Source organism: Balaenoptera ricei, chromosome 5 (assembly GCF_028023285.1).
Source record: "Balaenoptera ricei isolate mBalRic1 chromosome 5, mBalRic1.hap2, whole genome shotgun sequence".
Classification (NCBI taxonomy): domain Eukaryota; kingdom Metazoa; phylum Chordata; class Mammalia; order Artiodactyla; family Balaenopteridae; genus Balaenoptera; species Balaenoptera ricei.
Window position 1 is genome coordinate 41926061 of NC_082643.1, and position 16078 is coordinate 41942138.

General features: G+C 36.7%; 1 protein-coding gene across 2 annotated transcripts in view; it reads right to left on the bottom strand.

Moving 5' to 3' along the window:
* The window catches only part of ARHGAP24 (Rho GTPase activating protein 24), a 528172-nt gene that overhangs the window by 423203 nt on the left and 88891 nt on the right, over window positions 1–16078 (bottom strand). For both annotated transcript variants that reach the window (XM_059922688.1, XM_059922690.1), the window contains exon 2: window positions 10629–10828. In XM_059922688.1, coding sequence (XP_059778671.1) covers window positions 10629–10808 — 180 coding nt within the window. In that variant the 5' untranslated portion in view covers window positions 10809–10828. The remainder of the gene's footprint in view (window positions 1–10628; window positions 10829–16078) is intronic.

Below are 16078 nucleotides of genomic sequence, written 5' to 3' on the forward strand. Positions count from 1 at the left end.
CACATATATATGGGATCTAAAATAATAAAAATAAAAAAAAAATAAAGTGTCTGACGAACATAGGGACAGGACAGGAATACAGATGCAGACATAGAGAATGGACTTGAGGACACGAGGAGGGGGAAGGGTAAGGTGGGACGAAGTGAGAGAGTGGCATGGACATATATACACTACCAAATATAAAATAGATAGCTAGTGGGAAGTAGCTGCATAGCACAGGGAGATCAGCTCAGTGCTTTTTGATCACCTAGTGTTGTGGGATAGGGAGGATGGGTGGGAGACTCAAGAGGGAGGAGATATGTGGATATATGTATATGTATAGCTGATTCACTTTGTTATAAAGCAGAAACTAACACACCATTGTATAGCACTTACACTCCAATAAAGATGTTTAAAAAAATGAATAAATAAACCAAGCGTGAGGCTTGAGTATTAAATTAGATTGGAATTTAATAATTAAAAATGGCTGGCATATTTCCTCAAAAGGTTAAACATAGAGTTGCTGTATATCCTATCAATTCCACTTCTATGTATATAACCAAGAGAAATGGAAACATATGTCTATACAAAAACTTGTACTCAAATGCTCATAGCAGCATTATTCATAATAGCCCCAGAGTGAGAAACAACCGAAATGTTTGTCAGCTGGAGAATGAATATATATAAAATGTGGCATATCGAGACAAGTGAATATTATTAGGCCATATAAGGAAATGAACTACTAATACATGCTACAATATGGATGAACCCTGAAAATATGCTAAGGGAAAGAAGCCAAAATTCGGAAAGTAAGATTAACAATTCATGTATCTAGGGTTGCTTCCTTTTACACAAAAAGCAATCAAAACATTTTGTAAATTATAATTTATGTAGTTTACAATTGATAAATAGTTACTGAATGAATGAACATATGGTAATAACACTAGAAAAAAGAGAGCATCTGGATTTATGCAGGATAAAGCTAAAGAAGAAGGGCCAGAAAGATTGAGTGCTCAAAAGAAACCTGAAAGAAAATGAATAGCAACTAGCTGTGAAATACTTCATACACCAGGGGAAGAAAATGTAGCCATTTAAAATATATTACTCTAAGCACTAAAAATATAAATATTCAAATTATATTTTCAACCATTAATTTTTTTTCCCTACATTCTCTTCTCCACTAGTTGGGATAATGGAAATAGACCTAAATTTATGCTAATAAGATAGCATATGAATTATCTGGTTCTGTCTATTGAATTGCATCACAAATACAAAAGCCTTCAGTCAATATGAGTAAATGTTAGAAGCAGAACTCAAGGGATTAAACTCCAGTAGATCTCTCTCCAAATTGTTGTTGAGGAAAAAGTGCTGTGTGTGAGACGAGAAAACTAGGGCTGCCTCTCTCTGGGATGGTCCAAAAAGAATCCTTCAAGACTCCTTGGCTGTCCTCATAATAATTTTGTTAAGCTCTGAAGGGGCCCCAAAAGTAATTTAAACAAAGAGAAAAGACATACTGCAAAGGTTAGCTTTTTTTTTTTTTTTTTTGAGAATCTTTCCATTTGAGTTCAGTGTATTGGCAGCATAGATCACAAGTGAAAACAAGTTATCTTCTGCTCTGAAGTTAGCATTACTTACATGGGCTGATCATTTACCATTCCCTTTGTTACACAATTAATAAAGTATATATTATAGATCCTGATTTCTAAACTGCTGTGTCGGGGTATCCTGATGGTAAAAGATGGTAAAAATGATGAGGATGATGATGATGATGATCGTAGTGGTGGTGGTGGTAACGATAGTCAATATTTACTGAGTGCTTAATATGTGGCCACATATTGTAAAAGCATTCTACACACGTCATTTCACGTATGCTAACAACTACTTATTAGATAATTATTATTATTACTCACATTTTACATATGTGTAACTTACCCAAGTAACTCACCCAAAGCCTATCGCTAGTGATCGAGTCTAGGCTGAACACAGGGAGTCTGATCCTAGAACCTGCATACAAAACAACTGGGCTGGGACTTCCCTGGTGGCACAGTGATTAAGAATCCGCCTGCCAGTGCAGGGGACACAGGTTCAATCCCTGGTCCGGGAAGATCCCACATGCCACGAAGCAACTAAGCCCTGTGCCACAACTACTGAAGCCCGCTCACCTAGAGCCCATGCTCCGCAACAAGAGAAGCCACCGCAATGAGATGCCCGCGCACCACAAGGAAGAGTAGTCCCCGCTTGCCGCAACTAGAGAAATCTGGCGCGCAGCAGCGAAGACCCAATGCAGCCAAAAAAAAAAAAAAGACCAAACAAAAAAAACTGGGCTCAACTGCTTTCCAGAGAAATGACCACGCTGGACAGAGTCAATTGTAGAGGAAATTATGACGATGAAATCTTCTCTCACACTGATCCCTCTGGCCACCATGCCCATCCATCAATTTCCCTTCGTCCAAGACATATTTTGCTGCTCTTCCATACCAACTACCCTCTCCAGCAGCAACAGATTTTCTCAGCTCTTCCTCCTACAGTCAAAAGTGACTGATTATCATGATTTATGGTAAGGAAATAATGGATGATAGAAGACCAAGTGTTTGTGGCATAGTTGCCTTTCAAAACTTTTTCCAGAAATTATTGCACAATACAAAATAATGAACAATAGGAACACCAGACAGAGTTGTAAGACTGTCAGAGGAGGCCTTTTTGGATAGGTGAGCATTTTGGATTCCTTCACAGTGAGCTATACATAGAATAAGCCCTATTTTCACTGTTTAGCTCTAAATCCAGTAAACCAAGAAAAATAGGCACATAAAAGCAAGGGAAGAATCACTGCTTGTCTTCTTTCTTAGGTGCTGAAATACTCAGCCATTATCAATTCTCCAACAATCTACCGAAGGACCATGACCTACACCTTTAATTCTGCCACATATATCAACCCAACTGCTTGTAATTAAGTTATGTTCTTCAATTCTCAGGTTAAATATATATTCTTTTGAAAAACTCTCCCTGAACCTTGAAGTGGTTATAGGTGCCCCTCCCGTGGCTTCCTAATGGTTCTCTATACTTTCCTTATTTAAATACTCATTACACTGTACGGTAACTGCAATTGTCTATAACAGCCACTGGAATTGAGCACCACCTTCATGGATATTTAGCATTATTTGTCTCTGTGGCAGAGACTGCTAACTCTTTTTTCATACCCACGTTCTTCTCTGCTCCCAGGATAAAGCTAGGCTGAATGCCCAGTCTCCTGTGCAGTTAGGAATGATCATGTGACTCAGTTCTATCTAACAGAATGAGAATAGAAGTGATAAGAGCCATTATTAGTCCACCTAATACTTCTATGCAGTACTCTATTTTATACTGCCTTCTAGGTGACTGGGAAGGAAGTGACCCCATGATGAATTTTGAAGCCAAAAGTTAAAATTGCAAAATCACTGGCAGCTTAAGTTTCTAAACAGTTTTTTGAGGCAGACCTCCTCACTTACCTAGAATCACTTTGGACCTTCACCTGAGAAAGAAATAAGCTTCTTCCTTTTAAATCTTTTTTTTTTTTTTTTTTTGCGTGGGGGGGGGTCTATCTTTTTATACCATCAGTTATAGCATCTTTTTGTTTCTTAGAATCTAGCATAATAACTACAGGTACACTCGAAATAAATATGTGTTGAAAAAAATGAAATGAATGAATGATTAGGGTGAACATCTCAAGAAATAAACTGTTTTTGTCAAACTAATATTATAAAAATAGCTAACATTTATTTTATGCTTACTATATGCTACTGCTTTCTAAGATTCTTTCCATAAATTATCTCATTTAAACCTCTTAACAATGTTATGAGATAGGTGCTACTATTATCCCATTGCACAGATTAGTAAATTGAAGCTTAAACCAGCTTAATCACTACCTAGTGTATCATAGTTATTTGGCAGATGAATCAAGATTCAACCCAAACAATGTAACTCAAAAGCCTATGTTTTTAACCACACTGAAATAAATAAATGCCATGCCTAGGTGACTTCCATAAGCAATAAAAAATTATTCAATAAATAGCAGAATAAAATATTTTATATTAATAACACCATCTTTTGATATAATTTCTAGGAAAGAGCTGAGAGTTCCTAAAAATTTATGAAGACACACAATACCATCTTATGTGTCTTTTTAAATGCCAAAAGACTTAGATGCTACATAGAAAGTCAGTTATAGATTTGAAGCTGAAATTCAAGTTTCAAGGTTTCTAGTATTATTATTATTATTTTTTTGGCTGTGCCTTGTGGCATGCGGGATCCCTGACCAAGGATTGAACCCTTGTCCACTGCATTGGGAGCACAGAACCTTAACCACCAGGGAAGTCCCTCCAGTATTATTTTAAACACGCAATCGGGGTTTTGGCTGCTTCTGGCTCATATACTTTATATTTCCAAATATTTATTTATTTATTTATTTATTTATTTATTTTTGGTGTGCTGGGTCTTAGTTGCGGCACGCAGGATCTTCATTGCAGCATGAGGGATCCTTAGTTGTGGCGTGAGGGATCTTTTTTAGTTGCAGCATGCGTACTTCTTAGTTGCGGCATGTGCACTTCTCAGTTGTAGCATGTGAACTCTTAGTTGCGGCATGCATGTGGGATCTAGTTCCCCAAACAGGGATTGAGCCCGGGCCACCTGCACTGGGAGCGTGGAGTCTTACCCACTGGACCATCAGGGAAGTCCCCTGGCTCATATACTATAACAGAGAACAGCAATTGCCTTAGAGATCTCTAGATTTCATTAACTCACAAGTTTCATTAGATATATAAAATTAGAGTTACTCTTAAATCAGTAATCAATTTTTGCACATTTAGAGGTCAGACCTCAGGTTATAATTCACTGAAAATCACTTTGTTCTCTAAGTTAAGAAAATCCATTGTGATCTAATATAGTGTCATCTTCATCATGTCCAGAAAAACCCTCCCCACACAAGTGGATCAATATCTGTTGTAGAAAGTCTAGATTAGATTAATTGGGTTAGTGCCTGTTTGGATTTTAGTCATTTTATCAGGAGTGCCAGACTGGCTTCTAAAAATCAATGCGTTCCAGTGTCAAGTTCTAGTACCCAGGGTATGTCACAGACATTCACTAGTATGGCCAAACTTGAGACTTGGTTATTATTTAAATAATAATATACTTCAGGATAGAAGTAACACAAATGGTTCCAAAAAAGTACTAGGAATTTATCACTAAATTCATTTAACAAAATCTGTATAACTGTCTTATTTTTAGGATAGCTGTAATAATCATACTTTATCTGTAACTCAGCTGCTTACCCCATGTTATAATATCTGTAACTAAAGCCACAGTCATCTGTCATGATTATTAATGAAAAATAGGCAAACAATATTGTCAAAAACTTAGTTTAAATCTGTTTTAAAACATTTTTCATAGCTACCCAAAAGTCCTAGGGGTATGCAGGGTAGATGGAAGACTTTTTAAAAAATAAATTCTTCTGTACAGTATAATATTAAACTTTTTTTTTGTATGTAAATAGAACTTTATTTTAAAGATTAAAATAGAAAAAATATTAAACAAAAACTGAAAAAATACAGTACTATAGGATGTTTACAGTAGTGGTCTATGAGTAACAGAAATAAAGGATGCATTAGTGTATGTTCAAAATTGGCTACATACATCACTTTCCGTGTTTGTTTTTTTCAGAAACAACCAAAATCAACTTTATTTTTAAATCTATTCTAAATAAAATCTGTATCTATGTAATTGCAAACACTGTAGAAAATGGTTTCTGGAGAGAGTTTCAGCCTAGATGAACTAAAGTTTCATTTTTAAAAGTATAGGATACTAAAGATTTTAGTTTGATGTATATTAAGTATAAAGCAGTTATATTTTGAGATAGACCTCCAATATATTGCCAGGAGAACCCTGGCTACAGGCTGGAAAGTCTTGTTTACAAACCAGGTACTGTCCCCAGAGAAAGGAGAACCTAGAGGTGCTTTTGCCTTTTGCTCAAGAAGAAAATACAAGTGTCAGTTTAGAGACTAAGTTCCCAAACTAGCACAGGTTGTGGAATATTTGGGAAGCAAGGTGCAATTTGAATAAGAATATGAAACATCAATATTAGGTTCAAATAATTAAGTTTAAAATGCACTAAATCAGATATATTAGGTTCTAGTAGACATGAAGATAGACAGTACAGATGGAAGAAAAACTTAACTGAGAAAATTATATTTATTAACATAGGTTTTCAATATATTAGGTATTATGGATTGAATTGGGCCCCCCAAATTCACATTAAAGACCTAACCCTTCCTGTGACTGTATTTGGGGCCTTTAAGGTTAAATGATGCCATAATGATGGGGCTATCTGATAGGGCTCATGTCCTTTTAAGAGGAAGAGACACCAGGGCTCTCTCACTCTCCTGTGTACAAAGCAAAGGCCATGTGAGGACACAGAGGGAAGGCAGTTGTCTACAAGCCAGGAAGAGAGGCTTCACCTGAAACCAACCCTGGAAGCATCTTGATCTTGGACTTCCAGCCTCTAGAACTCTGAGAAAATTAATTTCTGTTGTTTAAGCGCCCCTGTCTATGGTGTTCTATTACGGCAGCCAGAGGAGACATCAGGAAACAGCCACCAGTATTCCTTTCTAACAAAGTAGTGTGGTTTTGCATCTTGAGTAGCTCAGGTGCTTTGAAAAGAGCTTCCCATTACCTACCTGAGAATCCAGCCTCTTTGGGTGACATACACATCCATTTTTGCTGTGGCCCCACCAATCTCTCTAAGCCCATTTCTTGTCATTTTGCTGCCCTCACAATATGGAGCTATTTACAGATATCTATTCTACAATTCCATATCTTTCCTCTGCTCTGAATTCCTTTCCCCAATTTATGTACCTGGAAAACTCCCACCAACCTTCAGCAGCCCAGGTAAGGGTCACCTCTTGCTTTGCACAGCCTCCCCCAACTCCTCTAGCCAGTCACCACTCACTCCCTGGCACTAATTGTATCTGTGTTTTCTGAGCACTCAGTGCTTACATGGTAGCCTGTCACAATTATAATTTTGTTTACATGTTTCTCCCAACAGATGTGCAGTTTTTAATAACAAGGATAATGATGGAGTTTGACTCTCTTTACTGAGTTGAGAAACTCAGAGAAAGTTTCACTAAAATAAATTGAGAGCCTCTTTCTAGGACAGGAGGGACACACATTTCAAGGGTTTTAATACTTTCATTTCAGAAATACTATTAAGAGAGAGGAAAACCAATCCAGATTAAGTTTATTGAACATTTTCAGCTGGCTAGGAATGCTTAGAAGAGTGAATTTTTTTTCATTTCATTAGTGATGTTTCCTCCAGTATTATTGAAATAGCCCTCATCAAAATATATGAAGGTCAAGGGCATTCTTATGCTTGTAAGTGCCAATACTGAAAACAGTACTTCTGACTGGAAGCAAATCTAAAAAACAGTTGAGGATTTGTGAGCAGGCAAAAGCCTAAACTGAAGGAACACTGGATCAGGAGCAAGGAAATCTGATTTTTCAGTTCATTATCTGCTACTCATTAACAGTATCCCTTGGTTGATACACACACACACACACACACACACACACAGGAGGTGTAGGTACCCTTTTATAGATAAAGGGTACCTACACACACACACGTACCCTTTATCTATAAAATGAGGGGTTTTATAACAACTAAATTTTTTCCCGTTTTAACATTTGTCAGGATGTTCAATTGTTCTTCATCGAATTCTTCAGAGTTATTCTATAACATATCACTACAACTAAATTTTTTCCCGTTTTAACATTTTTCAGGATGTTCAATTGTTCTTCATCGAATTATTTAGAGTTAGTCTATAATATATCACTACAGGATTTATTTAATGTGATTTAAAGTTCATTATTTTAAATACAGGTTATGATTTTGATACATGAAGCTGAGGATAGTCAGTACTACTGACAGCACATGGTCCTGGCCCAACCCTGCTTGGCTAGAGATATATTTTACTGAATCACTCACCAACTCATCCAAAAATGCGCTGCAGCACTTACAATGTGTCAGGCATCTATGCTCACTTAAAGAACTCACTTTAAAGTAAGAAATTAATCCATTCATGGGCAAATACATGGTCCTTTCAAATTCCAAAGTGTCCTCTGATATAGGAATTGCTGGGTTTTCATCTGATTCTGTGCTCACATGTCTAAACATCAGTATAAAAGATGAAAATTTAAAAGTACTATGTCAAAATTCCTGGTGCTTGCACTGTCATAAAAGATGATCCAAAAAAATAATAATAATTCAAAATTATTCCCCCCAAACTATTACTGCTTTATTAACAGCAAATCTTTAACAAGTAATAAGTAGAAGAAAAATTAAGAAACCTTTTATGGAGGTGGGGGGAATGATTGTAGTCTATGTTTGATTTGTATAAGAATTAGTATTTTCTTGTCAATATAACTATTTTGTTAATTTCAGTCATTATAAGTCTACAAATACTAGTAACATACTAATATCAAAATATTACTTATCTTAGAAATATTATGAATGAAAGTAATTTTCACTTTGAGGCAGAGTTTCATTTGAATTAATCAGAAGTTTTTGCATTTTCTTATTTATATTTCCAACTTTTTGTCAAAATAACTACATTGCACTGAATACTATTTGTGACTGTAGATCTTCTAAGAAATTCCACGGAGGACAATAGCCAAGGCAATTTGATGATATCCTCTTTTAACAGTTTAGAGGGGTCATGTGCATATTCTCTGACATCTGCAATTTCTCAAGTTTTAGAAATATTGAGCTCAAGCTTGATCCATTGTATCCTATCTTCATCACTAGAAGGTACGCTGAGCTCCCCAAAGAGTCAAAACGTTTGTTCAGTTTCCTTTCAATTCTCTAGCCACTCAGCCCCTGAAACCTCTGTTTGCTCCCCTAATCCCTTGTTTAGGTTCTAGATGAGACCTAATTAATCATTTGATTTGTACCCATTCTGTTTAACAACCCAGCCCACCCAAACCACACCAGAACAAGAGTTCATAGGATAAAATATTGAATATTACTCATATTTCTGTTTTATTGAACACAGTCCCCCATATCACAGTTTCCATACTGGATCCCCCACGTTCTACATTTTTTCACATTAACCTCAGTTTGGTAAAAATGATTTTATGTTCAGGATAATACTTTACTGTGAGTATTACATGGTTTAAAACAAGGTACAAGAAAAGAACCCTAGAGTAAGAGTTAAGAAACAAAAGGCTTTACTCCTTTGCCTCTGATCTCTATATGATGGGGGTCATGTTGCTTCATGTCACTAAGACACAACTTCTTCATCTATAATGATAACCCCCATATTCCTCACTGGTTTGCTGTGATGAAAACAATAGCAGGTATGGAAATGCACTGTAAGTCTCATGATATCAATATGGGATACTTTTATTGATTTATTTATGAGATCTTTGGCCGAGGCTATATGAACTTGGACCTAACTAGAGGCAAAATATGGCACCACTGTCTAACTTTGGGTAATATGCATTACACCTAAACATTGATTTCATCATACTTAAGTGAGGATAATCCTACCTCACAGGATTATTGTAAGCATTTCATAAGATAACGTATATACACAAATTCTTAGTCTAATGCGTGGCCCAGATAAAAATATGCTAAAAAAATAGCAATTTCAAAAAATGAGTAGAGTTTGTAATTTCATTGCTATCTTTATGTAATTCGATTATACTAATGAGAACTTTGTTAAATTATAATGTCTGAGGAATTTAAAATACTAAAGCAGAACCTTGATCCAAATTCCTAATTAAATTCTTACATTTTAATACAAGGAAAATAGCCTCAAGAACATACCGTTAGGGATGTTTATGTAAACTGATCTCAAACATTTTTTCTCTTATTTATATATTTTGTAGATGTAGATGAAGGAAAAACACAGAAGTGATACCTCAGTTCCCATCTCCTTTCATTAATTGATAAGCAATGATCACAGCTAAGAAAGCTTGCTGTACCTACAGGGAACGATGGAGATTTTTCCTTTCTCTAATTGCAACCCAGAGATTTGTGGCTGAGAAAATAAGTAAACAAGAAAATAAAAGACCAGTAAGAAACCACAAAGAAACATAGAAACTATTCCCAGGGGACTATACTGTGTATGCTGGTTGGATGTGTCCACACTGTCTGGTTTAGCACTGCATCCATATTTTATGTGAGTTAGAGTAGAGAGAAGCCCCCACAGAACTGATATTGAAGGTGTCTCAGAAATTACTTAAAATTGCATTTACAGTTTTCCTTCAAATCTTTCAACTTACTTCTGAGAAAAGGAAAGATGTTTTGGCTATAGAATATATCTTCTAGCAGATGTCCATTAACATTTCCACATGAAGTAAGTTTGCCTGAGGGACTCAGACACTATGTTACAGCTTCGTAAAAGTCAAAATTAATATCCGACAAGTGTAATTTGTCTCTTGGCCTCAATTAGCAAATTCATCATCTTGAACCAAAGTAAGCAATGAGAAAGAGTGTGAAAGATGCCAACGAAAAGAAGGAGACCAGGGAGATTGGGTTGACCTCAGTCTCCATCAGTTTCTAGCAAACCCCTCTACTTCTTAGACTACTAAGCACCACAATGCTTTAATTTTCTCCTACTTACCAAGGGCTTGGTTTCATCTTCATCTTTGAAATAATAGAGTTGATCTCCTTTGAGCACAAACCAACGGGTATGCCAAGTCTTGACAAAGCCTCCCTGCTTCCTCAGCCATCCACACTTCATGGCATTGTTCCGCCCTTGGCCTTGTTGGGGGTTCTCCATGGAGTCATTGTTCTCCTCCATTACCAAGCTGATGGACTTTCCTATTTAGCAAACAGACAACAACAAAAATAAGGTGCTCTGATATATTCAATTCCCTCTTAAATTACCCCTGTCCCTTAAAAAAAAAAAAAAAGCTGGAGGTAGAGTGAAAAATGTAAATTAACTCACATACCAAATTTCTAGAAGCAAACCACAAACCTGACAACAATATTCCTGGAGAAAACTTGGACAGAGTTCCTTGCGTCTTCCCACTCAGCTGTGAGATAATATCCCTTTTTTCCTAAGTAGAATTAAAGAATGGGAAAGTTCTAGAGATAATGGGTTAAGAAGTAATTTGGGGAAGGCAGCTATGCTCACCACTACACCACCAACGCAAGAGGCAATTTCTGAAGACAAACTAAAACCACCAACAAAAACATGACTCTCATGAAAATGGGCCTCTGTGTCTGGTGTGCACTGATTGGGACGTGCTTGTGCAGCCCTGTGATTATTTGAGCAAACTTAGCCTGACACATGTTACAGTTTAAAGGGACTATTTTAAAAACCTCAGTGGAAGACATTTGTTTTACATATGTAAAAATTTCTCAAGATGTCTCTGCTCCCCTTTCCCCCAAAGTATCCCCTTGAGAGTTTCTTTGGCTGGTTAAGAATTAATGCAGCTGAGAAAGCTTAAGAAAAAAAAAAAAAAAATGAAAAAAAGTCCTGCTTGGCCAGTGAGCCTCTTTCAAACTTCAGGAGTGAGTGGTGTGTTCCAGTCAACTGCATGATGAAGAAAATTTCGAGGTTATTGTGAAGGAATATAAGGTCATACACACTGTCCATAGCAAGCAAATTAATTTATCATAGAGGAAATATTAATCTACAGGTGAGAGGCTAAACCACCACAGTAGGAAGGTGGCTTTTGGGAGAGCCAGGGGCAAGTGGTTAAGAACAAACGACATTTTCCTGTCCTGAAGACTTCCTGCAAGTTCTTGCCAGTGTTTATTCCTAAGCACTTTTTCAGAAAGTGAAAACTACACTCTTACCCTTGTATCTTTCATGAGGATATAAGGATACAGATTAATTAATAAAACATAGATTACTCCTGTTCTGGTATATTCATGCACAAAGCTTCTATTTTTTCAGCAGGATTCCAGAAAACAAGCTGTCTTTCTATCTAGTCTTTATTTTCGCTATTAATTTTTCAATTAATTTATGTGTACACAATCCTAGTTATAAATTCCATGAAGTTTCAACTATCAGCCCTTGTCTGTCACCTTTCTTCCTTGAAGGTACAGGGTTAAACCTTGGACTTCTGGTTTCTTTGAATTTAGTCCTGCCCTTCCAGTTACAGGGAAGAAGCAGAGCTAAATACTTCTTATTTTGACCATTTCAACCATCCTCTCAGGAGTTTTGCCTCTTCCATTGGCATGCATTCTAATCTAGCTCCATCCTTGCTTTTATCGTCGTCTCTTCAACCTACTTTTAAGCTTCAAGTAGGTCACTTGACTGCAGTCTATCTCATTCAATATCCACTTTTTCCTTTCTTATCCTGAAACATCCTTCTGATGAACAGGCCCTCATCTCTACAAAACATCTTGAAACTTCCTTCTTTCCATAGGGCATTCCTATGGCAATCACCACTCACTGAAGGAAACAGTCTCCCATCGTGTGTGTGCATGGGTGTGACGAGACTGGATCATGCCTGATGCTTCAAGTTTGTTACACCCTTAGGGCAGGAACTTTCATCTCTTTTCTTTCACAGTACTTGACCTAGTATAAAGAGCCAAGTAAATCTCACTTTAAATGAACAATAAATGCTGTATCATAATTTAGATAATAAGTATGCTTATCTAGACCACTCTAAATAATCTTTTCTGGTTTCCTGGTGTTTAAATTGTTCACATCTACAAAACTTGCTATTTCATCATTACCTATTTATTCTTTAACCAAATATATTAACTTATAAAATTGAATAAGCCCTTAAAACAAACACTCCAACATACATCCACTTGCACACACACAAATCTAGAATTCATTGCACAACAACAATTTTTTTCTTTGCAGCCCTTCTTTATTCCCCTCTCATATTAATGCTTTCCATTAAATTTGAAAAATCTCCTCTAAAAGGTTTCAAGGTAAATATCAACCTACCATCAATAATATAAAAAATACAAGTGTCCAATTCCACATTTGTCTACTATCAATCCTTAGTAAAAAAATGTGTGCACATTTGAACATGGTTTATGATTCTTCTTGCATGTGTTGTTTATAAGCCTAGTGAAACCAATGACAGCATCACTCACTGAACCCCTGGCTATAATGCCCATATTTTCATGACTTCAGAATGCAACAGAAAGTGTTTTAATAGTACTAGTTGTAACAATTCATTAAAACAGAAATGAAAACAGATTGTATGCTATCCCTAAGGGAAAATAATACCACAATTTTTGCTGGTTGAGTAAAGTTAAGTTTTACTAGGATAACCATAATTTTTATAGAGGAGTCTTGATATTTCTTCAAAAATCAAATGCTTCAAATTCTACCCTTCATCTTTAAAATAAGGATGTTGGGACTGGATGATTTCCAACTATGGTCCCTCTTGCACCCTGAAATCTACCATCTCTGTAATTCCATAAGCATAAGGACACCAGATATCCTCAACACTTAGTACAATGTCTGGCATATGGTGAAGCTCAATCAATGTTTGATGAATTAATAAATTTTGCACTAGGTTTGGTGCTAGATGTCTAAAAGTGAACATGATCTCCCTCTGAAACCTGATCTTGCCCAACCCCCAATCTTAGTAAAGGCTACCATGATATGCCCAGTTGGAAAAAAAAAAAAGTGATCATTTTAGATTCCTGATTCCTCCTCACCCTGAATATCAAATGTACCTGTAAATTTAGAAGATATCTCCAAAAAATATTTCAAATCTATCCAGTTGATTCCATCTCCATCGCCACTCTATTACCCAAGCCACCATTGTCTTTGACTGGATGATTCTAATAGCCCTCCAACTGGTCTCATTGCTTCCATTTTTAACCACAAACACAATGAAACATGCTCACACATGTTTCATTCTCCACAACATAGCCAAAGTGAGCTTTTAAAAATTAAATTAGATAATGATTCTCTACTCTTAAATTTTTGATTGGTTTCCATTGTACTTATTTTAAAATCTAGAGTCTTAACCATGGCATACAAGGTTCTGAATCATCTGACACCCATTTACTGATCTAATCTAATCTCATACCATCACCTCATTTCCCCCCACACCACACACACACACACACACACACACACAAACACACACACACTCACTTAAAAGCTCTGATGCAGTAACACCAGGTTACTTTCAGTTCTGGAAACACCCAAGCTCCTTTATGCCTGGAGTTTTGATGCTTGCTGATCTCTGCCTAGGCTGCTCTGCCTCATGCTCTTTACCTGGCCCACATCTTCTCATCCTTTAAGTCTCAGCCTAAAACCTACCTCCTCCAACCACCGTTACGAATCACCTAGTGAATTAGCTCCCCTCTTGTTATTCTCTATCACTGAATTCTGTCCTCTGTCTTCCTGACACTTCTCTAAATTGCTGTTTGTTTAGCTGTTTATTGTTGATCACCCTTGCAGGATCCCATATGCTTCAACAGGTCAAGAACTTGCTTCTCCTCACTGCAGTATATCCAGTGCTTACTTGGTACTCAGCAAACAATTGTTGAATCAAGGAATGAAGCTATGTAACCATCACAATAGAATTCCTACAAAGAATAATTTGGAAAGTTGTGAATTTCCATTTAATGCCTTAAAGAAGGTGGTCTACCTTAAGAACTTGATTTTTTTTCCTCCTTTGACACAGGACACTTCAATTAGCATGAAAATTGTTCTTAAACACAATGTTAAAATCATAAAACTTAAGTGAACCTGAAATTGCCCTTTCTGAAGAAATTCAAAACTGCACCTCTTAGCTTTGGCAGGAAATACATGTAATCAATTCTGGTTTTGCATGAAGGAAAGTATGGTTCACTCACTCAGATTCTCAGAGAATGTTTTAACTAATCTCCACTGGGAAAGTACTTTCCCGTGGTCAGTCAGTGGCAGCTGGGTTGTATATGAGATGCCAGTAGGACCATCGACCTCAGTGTTTAGCAAAGCAACAAAACAGTAACATAAATAAATGGTTACTCTAAACTAAAACAAAAGCAGAATTAAGTTAACTTGTGTATTCACAGCCTTAATAATAGCTACTGTACCATGCCGGAGCTCAAAAAGATCCCATCATTTGATGGGCTAACAGATTTAAATTATTTTCCAGGGATGGAAACTGGTTTGTACATCTACTCATATAGTACTTTTTTGCAACCAGATGAGCTTGGAACACATGCTGCGAGTATTACATGGTGCAATCAGAAATGAAATTCATGCTCTTAACAGAATTTTCTAGAAGTCCAACAGCCACACACATAGGTATTGATATTTGTAACTTTGTTTCAACAAAGAACCTATAAACAGGCACATAAACAAAGATGTATCTAAATAGAATGCCATATGCCATAGAGTTGCAATGTGTTCGAATTCACCTACAAGATGACAATGTTCAGCAAACACAAGAGAACGGCAAAGGAGGAGGAAGCTAGAGGGAAAGAGGAGGAGGGAGAACAACTTAAACAGCGTTCCACCACAATGCCTCCTTTACACTCAATGAACATGTGCTCCCACATATGTGGGACTAGCGGGAGGTGCATTTTTACAGCCAGCATCAGCTCCCTCAGCTCTGGTGGGGAGAGTATCGCACCGCACACACGTGATCCCAGAGCTTCAGAGTACACACGATTTCACACCACATGGCTGCTCAACACAAATAAACTACTCCAGTTGTTTAAAGAACAGTGATCTGTTCTGTTGCTAGGAGAGAAAACAAATACAAAACCGGCAGAGTTGGTAAAATACTGCAATTTGTGAGCAATTTGTGTAACTTTCAAGAGTCATTTTGTTCACATCCAATTGTCACCTTTTGTGTTGACGGTGGAACCTAACTCCTTTGTAAAATGAATGTGATTGCACTGTACATGATGTATAACTACAGAGGGTCAATATTTATCTGAATTCTAACCCATTTCTTATTTTTAAAAAAACTGTTCTGTATCTGTTGCTAACATGCTGGTTTGACAAGCAGTAGTACATTTTTTTGAGCTGTATGCCTAAATGCTAGCATATAGCCTTTCTATAGGTAATGGTTCACACCACAAAAACACACACAGGGAATTATATAGTATGTGTACATATGTGTATGTATTCATTCATATGTGTGA